The 17,987-nt window shown below is 46.9% G+C and overlaps 1 protein-coding gene across 1 annotated transcript; it reads right to left on the bottom strand.

The window, feature by feature from the left end:
* Window positions 1–6: 6 nt before the first annotated feature.
* On the bottom strand, window positions 7–10,191 carry LOC121833003 (the record flags this gene model as incomplete). Its single annotated transcript, XM_042294024.1, is given in 5 exon segments — window positions 7–17; window positions 6,660–6,670; window positions 7,745–7,833; window positions 8,623–8,719; window positions 9,991–10,191. Coding segments are annotated over 5 exon segments (286 nt in total), but the record flags the coding sequence as incomplete, so codon positions are not given.
* Between the last annotated feature and the right edge of the window lie 7,796 nt (window positions 10,192–17,987).

The following is a 17,987-nucleotide window of genomic DNA, read 5'->3' as shown; positions in this document are numbered from 1 at the left end:
AGCCGAACGGCAGGACGCTGAAAAACTGCAATGCCGAAAAGTTGAAATGCCAAACAATCAAAATGCCGAAAAGTCATAACGCCGAAAACTACAAAAGGCGAAAAACGAATGACGCGCTTTGTCATTTCCACTTTGTATGTTTTACACCAATGCACTTCCCATTGAATCGAGCATTTTCAGCTCGATCTACAAAGCCACCAGTATCAATGTAGATTAAACCGGTCTAAAATTTCGTATTTTGCTGCTGTCGTATAGCTATAGACATAGCAGTCGGACAGGAGAGCGCTTATTGGTCAGCAGACGAAAGCAAAGCAGCGCTACCCAGAGTACAAGAAAAGCAGCAATGTGCGGCTAGTGCGGCCGCAATCATTTCACTGATTCGGAGGGACATGGACGAAGACGTAATTATGCGTTCCCAGAAGAGAAAAGCGAAAGTTAGTAGCAAACACAGTTATGTTTACGTACTTGACAAGAGAGTCGGTTCTAGACGCGTGGTCGACCAGCTCCGTCTCAAGACGGAGCTGTACGACCACGCGTGGACCACAGGACACACCTTTGACTTCACAGCCGCGACGACCTTGGCGAAGAGGATAGGTGGGGCCCACGCAAACTACTTGAGTCATTGTTCATCCGCGGAGGTAAGACGGCGTGCAACAAGAACCGTGGCCCCCTCCCGGAAGCTTATATGGACCTTCCCGATAAATAAGACTGCGTTGACCGAAGCTCTCTCATTCCTGTGTATGTACTGATGATGCCTACCGCATGGGAGGCGAAACGTTTAATGAAGTTGTTTTTCTTGTTATGTGAAGTCGGTGTTTTTATTTTAATCACGGTTATCTTCAAGGCCACGTGTTCGCTCTAGTTTACTGCCTCATGACTTGATGAACCCAGATTTCATACATGGCACTTCGAAAGGTTGAACTTCGCCGCAGATCTTGGATTTGCACTAAATCCGAAAACCGTTAGTACAGACTTTGAATTGGCAGCGATCAACGGTATTTGGCCGTTGTTACTGTCGTCGGATGTGCATGGTTTTCTGTTCCACTTGTGCCAATCAGTATGGAGGAGAGTGCAGGACCAAGGAGTGTCAGTTTTCTACAGAAATTATGTGGATGGGTGTAGAAGGGATGAAAGCTGCATCATCTTGATGGCTTCGCCATCAAGGTGATGCAGCTTTCAACCCTTTCATTCTTGCCCGCCAGAGAAGTACGAGATGCCTATGCGGCCTTGAAACTATTCTTCCCGCAAGAAGCGTCTGTTCTTCTGCTGGGGGGGGGGGGGGGGGGGGGGGGGGGGGGGACAACTACCTGCTTGGGAAATTACGCTGCCGTGTTGACCGTGTCACCAAAGGTAACTCCAGAGTCCAGTGTTCTACTACGAGGTCCACCCTTATTCCCGCCATCCTTCTGGAATATGCTTGCCCTCGCTGACGACGGGTTTCCAAGACGCAATAGCTCCGTTGAATCATGGAACCCAAGATGGGAGACTTGGTTGGCGGACACCATGTAAGCGTATTCGGGGTCATCACCACCATGAAAATTGAGCAAGCTATAGGCGAAGACGACATCCAGGGAACGATCAAAAGACACCCCCGCCGTCCACGAAGCAAGAAGCAAAAGGTACGCAAAAATCATTCGGCAGCTGCTCTGGGCAACCGGGACAATGTCGACGTTCTAAGCTATCCTCGACGAATTGCGCACAACTTATCCGTCTGAAATACAAAAAAAGAATCGTACTGCTGTGCGACAACTTATTAAAAAAAAAAATTTTTTTTTGCTCTTTTTAAATTTGAATTATACGAAAGGAAGCTATATTCGGGGATAACGTTTCATGGCTATTAGAAAATAAGACGAAAACATGTGCACATTGGTGGGCGCAACCTCTTTGATCACATTGCCAAGAAAATTTATCCCCTGGTCCCGAGAAGTTCGCTTGGCGCCCCCTTACGGCGAACCGGGGTGACGTCACGACGAGGAGAGAATTTTTCCCCGACTCGCCCCGCTCGCCCTTGGAGGCTGTGACGACGCTAGCTGTCGGCGCGCTCGTTTCCATTTTTTTTTTTTTGCGTGTTTCTCGTAGGAAGAGTAAATTTTTATTTGTGCCTTTATTGAGGCATGGCCTGTAGCTACAGGCGAAACTTCAACCAACATTTTAAGCATGGCTGACAGGGCAGGCAACGCATGAATCACAGCTGGTATATGAAAATAAAGAAATATGGCCACTCTAGATTTACATCTTGCACAATCAATGCTGCTGATGGTCTGAATGAATTGGCAGGTTATGTGTACTATTCTTTTTATCTCTGTTTTTAAACATGATCGCCGAAGCAAAAAAACCTGCATGGTGCTCGAGCAACATGCTAAATACAGTTTGGGCCATGGGGAGAGAATCACAAGTAAGACAGCCTAAGTGCAGGGGCAAAGTAAAAAAACAACAACGAACATTTATCATATACATTGCTCGCATTCGACCTTTGCTGGATTGGGTTAGTAGTTCAATGAACTACACGGGTGGTATCTGTGGACTTGTTTATATTTGCCCTCAAGTAATGTATAACAAACGTAAGCGAAGGTGTCTAGCTCATTATTAGTCCCTTAAGCCCTAAAATTTAGATTTTAGTTAAATCGAATTGTCCTGAAGCTAAAGTACCGGAAGATTTTTTTTCACGCAGACTGTCGCCCTTCACAGGTTCCACATTTTCTGCTACTAGTGCTGCGTCTACCACTGGACAGACGTTCGAATGCTTGCTTTTACTCGTGTTTTTTCCCTGTTGTCAGAGAGTCCAGCTGTAGGGAGTTTGGAGGCTAAGGAAGCTTTTGGGGACCTGCAGCAGTGTCTCTTTTAATTGGAAATGACACTTCAGATTAAACGGTGTATTTTCTGAATACCCAAGGCTGGAATAAAGAATGTCAGGAAAAAGTATAAACATTCAAATTACGGCACTATTGATGTGCATATTTTGGGCAGTTCAATAAATATCATACAGGCAACTGGGGGCAATTCGACCGTTTTTGCTGCTACCATACAAACTAATTTCCAGTAATTGTGCATCTTGTAGGAAATATGCCCGCGTACGTGTATAAACTATATAATTAATTCATGAAGAACCTACATTTATGTAAAACAACCCCGTTCCACGAGCACTTCAAAGATAATCAGACACAGGGCGTTCAAAAGATCTGCGAACCAGGGCGTGCAGAGTGGCAGCGCAGAGTCGGGGACGCGAGCTAATTTGCCGACCACTCAAAGGCCCATCATATAAATGCCACTTCAAATGCTTTAAAAGCGGGACGTAATATCGTCCTAAATCATGAACATGCAAGGAACAGAATTCCAGCGTCTGAAACACTTGCGCCACCGCTTCACCGACCCCTCGCAAGATTGTCTTGTGTCGTGTGGACGGACGGAGAGGTTCATCGGCGGAATTGCATCCGCCGATAGCTTTCGGGATTTGTAACCCAATTTTAAAGGTAAAAGGGACAAGCAGGCTTATAAAATGTACGGAAGCACGTCAATATCGACCTAACTCAACGTCTTGTACACCGAGTAAACGAAGTCCAGCTCCTCGAAGAGCTTGCGGCATACCGCCAAACCAGGAAACTGGGGCTGGGAAGCGAGCCGATGCGAGATCGCGGAGCGGAGTCCTCCCCCCGACGTGACGGCACACTTCACCCAATCAGGGCGCGGCGACCGCAGCGACGCTTGTGTTCGCTCTCAGGGCTAATAGTCGGTTACAACTCAAGAAGGCAGGAGAAGCTCCTTCCACAAGCGTGATCCGCCCGTTTCAAATCCCTCCGCAGTCGAAGGAAGAGTTCACTGGAAACGCTCCTTGTTCCGCTTCAATGGATTCCAAGTTGTCTCCAAACCCCACTTTTTAAGAAAGCGACCTTTGCATTCATCGGAGGGGGAACCGAGCCCCTGAAAGCAGGCTTTGTAACCATCGGAGGGGGAACCTAATCCCCGAAAGTCGTATTTCTTTCCATCGGAGGGGGAAAAACTCTAATCTCCCTCTTGTGGCTTCAACAATGCTAAGTCAAAGTTGAAAGATGAAGCAAATATGTACAAAAAGGCAAGACGCTCCTTGCGCGTTGGCCGCGACGTCACGGAAATGATGGGACGCTATTGGATGCGGAAATGGCGGAGGGATATATGATTCCCTTTGAGGGGCATTTGCCGCTATCTTCTTGACCTGTAACTTACTATAGATGAACCAGCGTAATAGGTATAGTAAGATGAACCAGCATTTTGATGTATCGGCATTTTGATGTTCCGTCTTCTTTTTTTACTTATCGGCTATTTGCATTTTCACCATTTTGAATTTTCGGTGTTTTAAATTTCGGCATTTTAATAATTCGGCATTTTGATTTTCGCCGTTTTGAATGCCGAAAGTTCGGCATTCAAAACGCCGATGTTCGGTGTTCGGTGTCAATCTCCACCGAACATCGTTCGGTGGAGATTGTGCAGACACGATGACAGAAGTTTCTGCGGACACGCCTGTTCGGAACATGCTTGTTTCACACGTGCTTGGAAGTCTGCAGGCAGTTTTGGTATGAGCAATGTGACGTCATACAAGCTGTATCTTGTACGACGCGTGAGCAATGTTTCCTCGGTCTTTCTTAGTTTGCCGCCTCCCAGAATCGTGCGCGCTCGAGTATTCCGCGTATACGTGACTCACTCTCTCCTTGAAGATTTTCCATGGTGAAACGTTAAACTTTTTCGAGAGCCGGCGCGGCAGAGAGCGAGCGTTTATCTCAGATCTGTATCAGTCCGCTCACTTGAGCGCGGGGAAGGGCTCGCTCGCGTCGAATCCCTTTGTGGTCAGTAACATCGCGGGCTGAAATCAGTCGTCTGAGCGGTGACCCCGCCGTCATTTCGCCTTCCTGGTCGGAAACTGCCGAACGCGCTATCGCGCGATGTTTTCCCCTCCGTCGAGCTTTTGCGAAAGTAAGTGAAACCATATCGAACGCGCGCGCGCACACAGAGAATCTGGCACGTTTTCCGCTGACGTACGCGCAAATATTCAGGTGGACGCGGTGAGCGGCGCCGATAAAGACGGGCGCACGATAAGGACGTTTCGTGGATCGTACGCAAGAGCTTTGCGTCAGGCTCATATGCCGTCACTTTGAGCGTGGATTGAGCGCCCGCTCGAAAGGGCCCGTATAGTCTGGGGCTTATTATCCACGAAAAAGTTCCCAATAGACGGATCTCACCGGCCACTTTGAGTATACGCCATCGCAGTCGCCATGCATCGTGGGAACTGTATAGTCTTTCTGCATGCGCGACAACCCCTTTGGAGGACTGCGCGAGCAGAGCACGAGACGGCACGAGCTGTTTCGTGCATGGGTGCCTACCTCTTGTGAACTACAGTAATGGCGGCGTCACGCATGCGCGGAACGCTTGGTGAGATCGGCCTATACGGCCTGCAACTTCCTCTGCTCCTTGCGCTATTCGTTCGTTTTTTTCCCACCGATTTCAACCATAGCCTCCTCTATACTCACAAAGCCTGGCAGTTCCACGACGGAGCCATAGCTATAGTGCCTGGTCGCAGATTCGGAGCGCGAGGATGTGGTAGCACAGAGCATCAAAGATCCATTTCTCGGGGAACCTGGACGTCAGCGCATAGCTTTTGCAGCGGCGAGGAACCAAAACACACTTGTTCGCTCGCGAGAAGTGTGTTTCGGCGTCTCGCCGCAGCGGGGCGTCAGTCATGTGGCTCTCCTCTCATCCGTTGTCTGCCGCTCCACCTTTTCCATGTCGGCGGCCGCTTCTCGCGGCGATCTGCCAGGCTTTGTCAGTATACTGCATAGGAGGCTATGCTTCAACCAACGACTGCGCGCGCTTGGCTGCCTCATCATCGCGCGTTCCCTACGCGATCTCTATGTTGCCCTTTGATTGGAATGCTCCTCCCTGCGTTCCGGTGCGCGAAAGGCGCGTTCTGGAGCGCTTGCTCGCCGTATAGGGGGTATTCACCACAGCCGTGTATGCAGAGAGTTTGGTCAATGGGAGGCGCGGGCAGAGCCAGGGCGTGCACCAGACTCGGAAAGAGGGCTTGGCATGCTCTCTTGGCCAACCAGAAGCCGAAAAGAGTCGCCTAGCGGTGGTAACGAGAAACTGTTTTGGTCCGAGGTATATATTCATATGTGGTTTTAATAAGCGCGCAAGAGTGAAGTGTAGTAACTCTTTTTGGTTGAAAATGAGGTGCACGTAATGTTTCAATCAAGATCATGAAAAAAAAAAAGATGTAAGAAACGAACGCGCCGCTCAACTCTGTTTTGCTCGGATGGAGTGTGACCGCTCGGACGGCAGATTCCCGGCCCTCGGCGCTTGGCATACGAATTATGTCGATCGTTTTGCTAGTCACACTCTTCCACCATGATTTTGGATGACCATGATTGAAACATCACGTGCACCATATTTTCAGTGACCAAGAGTTACTCCGACGCACTTATTAAGTTTGTTTCTCGCGACCACCGCCAGGGCATTATTTCCGGCTTCTGGTTGGCCACATTCGAATTTGTGAAGACAGCCTACAACACGCCCAGCCCGTTTTCGGCCCCCATGGCGCCTCCTCATTTGTCTCCTATACTTCCCAATTAATGGCGAAACTCTCTACATATACGGCTCTGGTATTCACTAGCGGCCATAGCTGTGTGCGCGACTGCTGAGCGCGTGCGGTTGGCAAGCTTCCACACTTCTTTCGCAACGTGGATGCATTCTACACCATCAAGATCGCCGGTCTTGGCAGCCTTTTAATGTAAGCTCGTTCTGAGCATGCGCTCTAAACAGCGCCATCAAATATGGCGTCCAACGGTTAGGCGGCGCCAGCAGAGTGAGAGCCCGCGGTCCTAGCCTGTCCCGTTGCAAATGGGCAAATGGATAACGCTACGCCCTACACTGCCTTCCGGCGGCTTCGATATGCGCTAAGCATACGAGTGCAAAGCACACATATTGGAGCATGACGCAGCAAAAGCGCACTCCGGCGGTATAGACGCTTTCAGGCAGCTGTGCATGGGCGCCGCTATAGCCGACCTTCAGTTTTTGTTCCCTCTTATTCCGTTCGCTCCACTTCATCATTACCGCAGCAGGACATTTTTTTTTGGCGCTTTATATTCTGATAGTGTACAAGCTTCAATATTCCTACTTTTGTGTATTTCTCCCATAGACCTGCGTGTATTTCCACCTGGTGTCAAGCAATGGTCGCCGGTGGTGCCACCTACGGGATCCCTGTCCACGATCTGCAGCTTAGTACAATAGAGATGTCTGGTTCCGATACTGTAAGCCTAACTTGTTTAGTGGCTCTAGGGTGAGGGCATAACGGTGAAAGAGATCTGCAGAGTGTCCCGCCAAAAAATGTACAGGGTGTTTTTCACCGCAAAAATAAACTACGAATCGCCGAACGCTCATTCTCCGCCCAAACGTAGTGCTAGCTGTCGGAAACAGATGCCAAAGTTTCAGGATCAACCGTTATTTTATTCAACAGTTACAAGTGATTTTTTTTTTTTTAAATTTTAAACGGGCCTGATTTTCCAATCGAAACTTTCAGGAAATGACATAACTTTTGAATGGAATAACGGTTAGTTCTTACATTTTGGCATCTGGTTGGAACCGCTAGCGCTACGTTCGGGAAAAAAGGAAAAAAGAAGGTATCTAAAGCGGGCTTGATTTTTGAATTTGGGAACTCGAATTCTTACGAAGTGGTAATAGGGAGTTGATCGCTGTAAAGTAAAGAAAAGAAAGGAAGACTCACTATTTTGACGCCCCAGATGAGAAGGACGCAAGTTGTGACGTGCAGGAGACAGTAGATGCCCGGAAACAGGAACAGCAGGTAGTTGACTGAAAATTTCCAGGCACCGCAATTAAAAGCGTCAGGGTCCACGCAGCGTCGAAGTGTAAGAGCACCACGATGTATGCGTGTAAAGACGAGTCGCCGAGCTCCAAGTACCAACTCGGATAACACCATACCAAAGTCAGACAGAACCGAGTCGTATGCATGCCAGCGAACTAAATGCGCTTCTACGATAGGTCGTCCATATACATAAGACTGGGGTTAGGATTTTGTGAAGAACGCGCGTCGTAAAGTCTTCCTCACACTACTAATACGTTACACAAAAAACTGTCCGCAGTCATGTTCGAAGCATACATATATGCATTAAGTAAAAATAAACATGCTTAGAAGATGTCCGAAGGTAATGCTGTCATCATGCCTGCAGTCTTGTATGATAGTGTGACAGCTCAATTTGGTGTCCTAAACAAATTCCGAAAAACTAATAAAAATAGCATATTTAATAGCGTATGTAGTTACTTAAGCAATGAGAAACTTGGTGGAGGCTTTCTGGTTTTGCTTTGGCTGGTCTCGCTCACGAGACCCCGAGGTGTTTCTTGAAGGCAGAATGTTCGCGCCCGAGGTGGAGCTTTGGAACGTTTTTGACATTTATCTAACTATAAAATGTGTTAAGAAGAAAAGAAGAATACAAATGATTCACGGCATTTTTTTTTTGTATGATTTATACCGCGACCTCACACAACTACAACATAAAGATGTCTGGTTTAATATATGTATGGAACTAGCATATCGGTCTTGTGAAACCAGGCGCTCGTTGACAATTGTTTTGTTTGTCTTACCTTTGATCTCTCCTTGGTTCTCGGGTATGATGCGGCTGTCGCTTGAGGCGACAATGACCCTCATGAATGCGGCCAGAGATGTTGCAAATGCAAGCCCCTGGAAGAGTTCAAGCGGTACTTTTTATTCAGGTGGGACTGGAATATTACGTTTTGTGCGGAATATAGGGTGTCTGCAATGGATCTTAGCGCTGCGGAACGAGCCGGAAAAATCGGCTCCTGCTCCCAGTAGCTCGAACCTTCACCGAACATGCATTTAAGTGGCGAATTTTACCTGGTGAAATTTCAGGGCGTAGCTCGCTTCTTGAGAAAAATGAAATCAACGAATTTGCCGGGGTCAACGGCGGACGTGTTCGCAGACGATTAAGTTATAGCGATGGTTGTAACTTGTGGCGCCATTTTCCCGATAAGAGCAGCAAGCAGACGAAGCACTCTTTCGTCTGCTCGCCGCGCCTATCGGAGGGAGGAAAAGCTATATACGCCTTGAAATTTCGCCAGGTAAAATGCACCACCTAAATGAACAGTCGATGAAAGTTTGAAATGAACATTCGGTGAAAGCGCTGTAAAACGAGCCGAATTTTCCGGCTTGTTTTACCGCTGATATAGAAGGCGTTTTCTAAATAATTTTACAAACCGTTCTGCAAAAAAAAAAAAAAAAAAAAAAACACGTTTGAAAGTTACATTAATGCGGTTTGTGCAAGGTTGAGTTATTCGGCCAGGGGGCTGTCCAATCCAAATTGCAAAATGGCGTGCAAAAACTTCCGGGACCAGAACCCGTTATCTTTTTTTTAATGTCGGAGTTTGTTGCGGCTTGAAAGTATGCGGTTGTGTTTGGAGGACGCATTCGGTGCAGTACGACTGCTATCCTGGGATTTTTAACGTGTATCGGGCAGTAACGACACGCGACCGCACGTCTGTAAAATGCTCATGATAAAAACGTGCACGGGTGGGGATTGAGCCCAGGATCCCTAACGCACTCATCGACACCGCATTCACACTGGCGGTTGAACCGCGGGTTCGCAAAGAGGTTGGGAACGCGGTTGCTTAAAAAGGGAATGCGGAACGCAAGTTCACCTGCTTCTTTTGCAGGGGGTCGTGGATTTGTCAGAACGCTGAGCTTTGATTGACTCCGATTGAAGTATAGTGGGTACACCTCAAACTTCAAAGCAAGCTGCCTTGAGGTCTACCCACTATCCTTCCAATCAGAGCAAGTCATAGCTCGGCGTTGTGGAGGCACCACAACCCCCGCAAAAGAAGCAGACGAACTTGCGCTGATGATGAAAACGAGCGGATTCGCTTCGCGATTGCAAGTCGAACCTGACTGCGTGCAAACGCACTAGCACGTGAGGGAGGAAGAACATTGCCGCTTACCGCGGAGACGTAGCCGATGATGGTACAGGCGAGCTTAGGGCTGACCAGGCTACAGAACGGCTTCACGTACACGAACATGGTGTCGTCGCTCTCCTCGGGGCTCGCGCATCAGAAAGAATATACTCGTCGCCTCGTGTTTTTCAGCGTTAATATTCGGGTCGGATGGAGATAGCGCCGAGAGACGGCCTTCACTCGCGGACGATAAGCGCGGGCGCCATGCAAGGGAGAGAAGGGGGTGTATTGGGCGATTATCGAGAGGACGGCCAGGCAGCGACAGTGCATGCGCTCGATAGGAGGTCGTCGACTACTCAGGTTGAGGGGGGCACCTGCAAGACGCGTGCTTCACAATTGCCCGCGGCGTTGACGGTGGACAAGAATCGATTATTGTGCAAGCCGTGTGCGCAGAAATTGTATTCTGTGGCATCGTTTTTTTTTAACCATTTATTTATTGATAGACTTGGCATTGACACTGTGGAAAGTGCTTTGCCCAGTACTCTGTTGTTTTCTCGGCAAAATTGTCGGGGGAAAACGGTCGGTGCTCGTTCAAAAGGAAGGCAGGTACAGGATGCGTCTGATAGGACTGTCTCTCTGCTGCGCAGATGTGGTCGAGTGACAGTAGAGAGTTTTGGTATTGCGTATAGGAGTGAACGCAAGCGCTGTACGTTTGCGTTGCGCCAATCCAAAATCGCAGATTGGGTTCCGCGGGCGCGCAGTGTGGAACGTGTGAGGCTAACGCAAACGCAAAGTGCTTGCTTTCGCTCGTACTCGCGATACTAAAAATTCCCTATTCTCATAAACGTTAAAGAAACCCCGGTCTTAATTTTGTGTTCTAGTCGCTGTCAAAAAAAAAAGAGAGAAAAGAAAAGCGCAGGGCGTTGCGTGTTTTGAGCATTTATTATCGTTACTCCGCAGCCAATGGGGTTTCTGGCATGTGGGCAACCTGGCGATTCCAAGCGGTTGGCCCAGGCTGCCCCTCCGACAATCATAAGTGGTCATCTTGACCACGAGGGGGCCAAGGGCAACTGGCCACGCGAGCGGCGCTCCGCCGCTGATAAAAGGCCGTCGCAGCGGATGCGCGGAGGCTGTTGGGATCGCGGCGCAGGCGATAGCGCTCATTAAATGTTTACGTGTTGTTGAACCGGTGTGCTGTGTCATTCTCCGAGACGGGTAGCAGCAAGGGAAATCCCACAGGCATTAGCCGATAAGAGTGCCGAGGACCGAAGCAAGAATTCGCGTTTCTTAAGATATTTCCGTGACTATGCGGAGCGAAAGTTCGTCTGCTTCTTTCGCGTGGGTGGTGGTGACGCCACAACGCCGAGCTGTGACTGGCTCCGATTGGAAGGATAGTGGGTAGACGTCAAGGCAAGCTGCCTTGAGGTATGTACCCACTACCCTTCAATCACAGCCAATCAAAGCTCGGTGTTGTGATGTCAGCACAACTCATGAAAAAGAAGCAGACAAACTTGTGCTCCGCGTACCTTTAGAACACGCGGCGCCGCGATTTGCCGAATTCAGTCACGTGAGGAGCGGGCTCCAAATGCCGTGCGGGAAAGACGGCTCTACAGGGATAGACGCGCAACAACAAACGCGACTCAACTGAACCGGTATACGTGCAGCTGTGCAGTTCCCGGAGTGGCCGCTGCGGGAGAAATGGCGGCGTTGTGATCGCGTCTAGTTCGCTTCTCGAGTACGGATCGGAGCCACATTTTTCAAAGCAGGCTCTTATGGGAGTTTCCCAACTGACTTGTTCTAGTAACCTTGCCTCCTGTGGACTACAGTTTGGCGGCGTCGCGCATGCGCGAAACGCTTCGTGAGATCGGTCTATTGGCGAAATATTTACGGACAGGTTTATCACTTGGATTATTTATCACGCGATAGCGTGATAAATTATCCAATAATATGCTTAATCGAATATATCCCTCTTCTAAGCAGTGGCGATTGGAGAGTGCGTGAAGCTGACAACTGAACAGAATTGACGCTGATCGCGAACAAAGAAATTCCGCCACTGAAGTCTTTCGTCTCGGTCTTCAGCATTTATCTAAAAAAGATCTGATCTGTTTGCTTTTTATTTCGTCATTTTGTAACAAGGATATGTTACACCCGTGACTGATAGGGAGGGGCACTTGTACACACGATACATTTTCATTCCATGGAAGGATGATTGCTCTTATTCGCAGACAGACGACGTTCGCTCAAGAGCTCCTTTGGAGCGATGCCAGTTAAAAGCACTGAAAACTCGATGGCGGCTCGCCTGCATGTAGAAACTCAAACCGTGTCGCAAAGTCGGTTTGAGTCGCAAAAGGCTTAAAAACCGGTCTGGTCTTTCGGTCGTACTCGGTTGCGTATGTGTGAACGGCACTTAAAGTCCCGTTCACACCCTTCCAACCGAGCACGACCGAGACGGACGAGCCTCTTAAAATTTCTTAAAGAACACATTGGCACTCTGGCTCCACCTGTGCGGTGACCCTGGAACAGCATTTCACAAGAGCGAAGGTTTCGTAGTATTTTCGAGGTCAAATGGGCGTAATAACTATAAGAAAGGCTCGTTTATAACGTTGAAAAAAGTTTTTCGAGCCAAGAAAGAAAGGATAATGCGCGAGAGAAACAGAAAATATGCCGGACCGCCAAGTTTACACTGCTACCCAATAGAGGGCGTCAGTGTGTTTTCTCGTTATAAGAAGTATTAAGAGGTTCCAAGGCACCAGGTTTTCTAGAGGTCGCAAGAGTTTGAACGGGCCTTTATAGCTACGATGTAAAATATTAGTTTTAGTGCGTAGGTCTTAAGCGCCCGTTTCCGGCATGAGCGGCGTCGCCGTCGCCGTCGGCGTAACCGCGCGCGTTGCATTATGGGAATAATGCAAGCGGGCAGTGTAACCGCGCATTATATTACAAAAAAAGTTTCCCGCCTAATTAAACTTAGCGAAAAAATTTCCCTGCTAGCGAACAAATTCCCCGCTAAATTGAGCGAGCAGACTTTCCGCTAAGTTTAGCGGGAAAAGTTTCCCGCTAACTTTAGCGAAACATTTTTTCTTTCAACTTAGCGAAAAAATTTCCCGCTACATTTAGCGGAAAAATGTTTCCGCTATATCTAGCAGAAAAAATTACCCGCTAAATGTAGCGGGGAAATTTTCCCGCTAAATTTAGCAGATAATAGGGAGTTTTCGTAGACCGCGCTACCCCCTCCGCTAAGCGTTCCGCAACGAAGAAGTTGCTACTGCGCCTGCGCGCCGATAGCCTTGACTGTGGAGTTCCCGCTATCGTAGCGGATTGCGGAGGGCCTTGCGGGACGGCGAAAACGATCTACGAAAACTCCCTAATAGGGAGTTTTCGTAGATCGTTTTCGAGTCCCGCAAGGGAGTTTTCGATCTACGGGAGATCGAAAACTCCCTATTAGGGAGTTTTCGATCTACGAAAACTCCCTAATAGGGAGTTTTCGTAGATCGTTTTCGCCGTCCCGCAAGGCCCTCCGCAACCCGCTACGATAGCGGGAACTCCACAGTCAAGGCTATCGGCGCGCAGGCGCAGTAGCAACTTCTTCGTTGCGGAACGCTTAGCGGAGGGGGCCACGCGGTCTACGAAAACTCCCTAATGTCCCCCACTAAGTTTAGCGGGAAAATTTCCCCTCTAAATTTAGTGGAAAATTTCCCCGCTAAATTCTTCAGAAAGTTTCTCCGTTAAATTTAGTGGAAAAAGTTCCTGGCTAAATTTAGCAGAAAAAAATTCCTCACTAAATTTAGCGAAAAAAGTTTGAGCGGAAAAGTTTATCCTCTAAATTTAGCAGGCAATTTTGCGAAAATTTCGCGCCAAATGGGAGGGAAGCAGAAGGAGAGAAGGGGAGGGGGATGGAGGGGCATACCCCCCCTCCTCCTTGTCAAGAGCTGCGCTCTAATTTGGCATTACAGAGGATTGTAAACGTCTTCAAGCTTTTTTTCTCAAGAATAACCTCGAGCAGGTATCTTGAAATGTCGTGGCCATTTTACAGAGTTACCGTCAGCAAGTGGTGCATCTGGTAATACATTTCCGTTCAACCTAAATTTATGATTAAGGATACTTATGATAATGCAGTTAATGCAAAGGTGCAAGCGAGCTGGACAAGAATGACGATAATAATCCCATTCTCCAGGGATTTAGTTGGAATAAGTGGTTGAGCTTATAATGAAAAGTCTCTATTTCTAAACCTGCCGCACTCCTACAATCGCTTCATGTACTCAGTACGTGTCGCCTTCAGGGTATTAACTGATAAGTTAGAATTCTGAGATGTCCATCAAACTCGGTTCTTTCAAAATGCGACCAAGTCAGTGAAACCTGAAGAGGGTATATGGACGAGGACGTAGTGAGGAAACATTGAGAGCGCGAAATGTTGTACCACGTCTTCCACCCAGGCTTAATGCCATATGTGCACTGCAGCTAGGGATGTCGCGAACCGGTTGAGATCAAGTTCGGGCAGGTTCGACTTTTTGGACATTTTATTGGAAAGGTAAAGAAAGTGTGAGTAGGGTTCGACTGTTATGCGCATGCGCGACGGGCTGGCTCAGTTGGCTTTGGATTGTATGGTGATGACCAAATGATCAAGTCAATCATTCTACTTTTTTTAAGTGCAGCACTGTTTTTTTGTAACATAGTAAGAATTAATTATGTTATTAATTTTTAAGTTATTAGAATTATGTTCCGTTGATTTCAACTGTTTATAAAATAAATTTCTATTCCGAAAAAACATTTTCTCCAAACCTAGACATGCTTGTATCAAAGTCTAGCCACACTGTCCACAAAGTCGAACCTTGTAGAGCCTGGTTGAAAGGTCGAAGGTTCGTCGAACTAGTCGAACCTTGAGGTTCGTCGTAAGAATCCGACTCGACGAAAGTTGGCGACATCCCTAGCTGCAACATACCTGTAGAGGAGCTCCGCCTTCAAACCCCGGAGAAAAGTGGCGCTACCAAACAAACAAACACATTTTCTAGCGTGACAAAATCGGACAGCGAGAAACGTGCGCTTCTATAGCATCATGCATTTGCTTGGAAATAGCAATATGACACGGGCGCAACAGCACACAATAACGAAGACTAGGGAAAGGTAACGAAAAACACAGGACATATTTTTGCAGTTCCCTTGTATTGTTCGTTCGCCTCAGTCTTTTTTGATTTGCGCTATTGCATTTACATGATGTTTGACTTTCACTAACTAGCCCGGTTCTAAATTTTACTACTTCCTTTCACTTAGCAGTATTTTACTAGAGGAGGGCTGTAGTTCTGTTCCTTCCTTCAGTGTATGCAAAGCCTCTTCTGCATATCTTAGGTTGCGAATGTTTCTTCCAGCGCCCAGTGGGAACTTTCTGAGGGCTGTTTACAAACAATCGCTGCCGAACAAAAAAGTAGCGATGTTCATTTTTATTATTATTTTATAGAATGCGATGATTTCCGAGTAGCGGGGGTAACATGTATGCATGCTTGGGTATCAAACTATATAATCCAGATAGACGTAGTGAACAAGTATTGGAGCTAGAAACGTGAGCAAACTTTTGGTCCAATTAGAAGTACTAAGACGTTTTTGAGTTCTTGTAGTTGTAAATGTGCCGTTGTTGGATATCTTGAACTGCTTTAAACCGCGTTTATTATAAAATGTCTGTCTAGCATTTGAACAAAACAAACTATTTGAGAAACCGCGGGGGAAAAAAAAAGCGCTTTTTAGGAACGTGTAATCAGTAACCGAAACTGTAAAAAATTAAAACCGTAAAAAACTGAAACGAAACCGAAATCAACAGGAAACGATAACCGTAACCGTACCCGAAACGTTATATTATTCGGTTTGAGTCCCTGCCTGCACGTGGGTTAAGAAGCACGAAGAAAAACAACAACAAATGTAACTTAATCGTAGGTTTCCGAGGTTTCGTTTACGAACTTGGGGGTTCTTTGGTTGTTTATTCTGTCCCCCCGAAATTCGGTGCGTTTCGGTGACTTTTTTTATGCGTCAGACAGAAAAAGAGTCGGGGTTTAGTGGGGTTTATTTTGAAGAAAACAAGACGCAGGCTTAGGATTCCCCAACCCCCGGGAAACATGCGCACATGACTCCGATGACTTGCGAATCCTCCCAAACTTATACCGATAAAAAAAGGAAACGAGGAAAGGTGTGCTGTTCCTGAAGGAAGAAGCAGCCTCGAGGACAGTTCAGTGCGAACTGTGTTCCGGGCCAGGATATGGGTGGATGCTAACGGCCGTACCCTTTATATCAGGCGGTATAGATTGCGCCACCTAGCCTAGAAACTAAAAACCAAAAGTATGACTCCTCTCTTCGCCCTTCTAAACCAATTTGCTTCCCCCCTGCAATTTTCTAACTCCAGGGTTCGCTAGGTAGTCGCAGATTAACTCACCAAGTTTCGGTGAGATATAGTAAAAAAAATAGCCAAATGTCGAACTATAATAATAGCCGAAAATAGTCAAAATCGTAAAAATACAAACAACCCCACAAAAAGATAACTTCGTAAAAAGTCGAAAAAATACAAAAAAAAAAAAAGATGGAGGAAATTATACAATTTGAAAACTGCGTAGTTACTGACAACTTACAAAATATGGGGCCTGGTGTGCCCTGGGCACGTCATCGTCGTTCCTTGGCCAATGAGACTGGTAATCAAAATCCGAAATACCTCACCAAGTTCAGTCCTAAATTCACGCGATTTTAATAGTTCCTTGGAGCACCACACCCACCCCTGCCCGTTTCGATCTGGATGAGCATCGTACCGGCACGCAATCCTGTATCATTACTGCGTGGTGCACGTTAAAGACCCCAGGCTAGCGGTTGTACCGCACTGGCTACATTTTCTCCTCTATACAGCCGAGACACCAGACGCCGGTTGAAGCTGACTATAACTTATGGCTGCAGGAACATACACCCAACACAATTACAATTAAATTTTATTGGAAGAGGGTGCCATATGGGGCTTCGCTAAAGCACTTGAAAAAGTGGTCCATAAGCATATTTACTCGTATTTAAGTATACAATGTGATCTGAAGTTCAGCACGGATTTGTAAATGGAAGGTCCGTTGGATCTAACTTATGCTCGTTTTTAAATTTCTCGCGTCTCGATCCCCCGGGTGCCTGCTTTCAGGGATCTTGGTGTTCGTATTGATAGTGCCACTAAGGCTGTGACTAAGGCATAACCGCTAAGGCTGTGTCTAGAGTATTAGGCGTAATTTCTCGATTACGTCACCAATTTTAATCGCCCTTTTATATTGTGCATCTCTTTAAGTCACACACACACACACGCACACGCATACGCACACGCACACACACACACACACGAAAGCGCGCACGCACATATATATATATATATATATATATATATATATATATATATATATATATATATATATATATATATATATATATATATATATATATATATATATAACGGGCATGGTGGCGGGAGGCCGAAGGCGTGGGTATAAAACTGAGAAGAAAAAAACCCTTAGTGAAAAACAGCAACAACGGACGATTTAATCTTCGACGTTTCGGCCGGAGTCCGGCCTTCGTCAGGAAGAACTTTTACAGATGAACGCGGGTGGTATTTATACAATGCTACGGTCGTAGCATTGTATAAATACCACCCGCGTTCATCTGTAAAAGTTCTTCCTGACGAAGGCCGGACTCCGGCCGAAACGTCGAAGATTAAATCGTCCGTTGTTGCTGTTTTTCACTAAGGGTTTTTTTCTTCTCAGTTTTATATATATATATATATATATACATATATATACTGAAAATAATAAAAACAAAGAAATCGAAAAACATTTTTATTACAACATTTTACGAAAGCTCACAACAACGTACGAAAAGAAAGTTGAGCAGAAAAGGACATTCCGACAACGTGGACGCTGAACGCGAAATTCGCCAGTATGGCCAAGGAGACCGAGACAACGTTTCTATGAGGCGCATAAAACACGTCAAGCAGCGAAGTGGTAAGGCCCACACGACGTACATTGATCTATTCCGTCGTGGCAAATATTAAA

The sequence above is a fragment of the Ixodes scapularis genome, unplaced genomic scaffold (assembly GCF_016920785.2).
Source record: "Ixodes scapularis isolate PalLabHiFi unplaced genomic scaffold, ASM1692078v2 PGA_scaffold5__190_contigs__length_132052651, whole genome shotgun sequence".
Taxonomy (NCBI): domain Eukaryota; kingdom Metazoa; phylum Arthropoda; class Arachnida; order Ixodida; family Ixodidae; genus Ixodes; species Ixodes scapularis.
The sequence above is the reverse complement of the archived record's forward strand: the minus strand, read 5'-3'. Positions and strand labels throughout refer to the sequence as shown.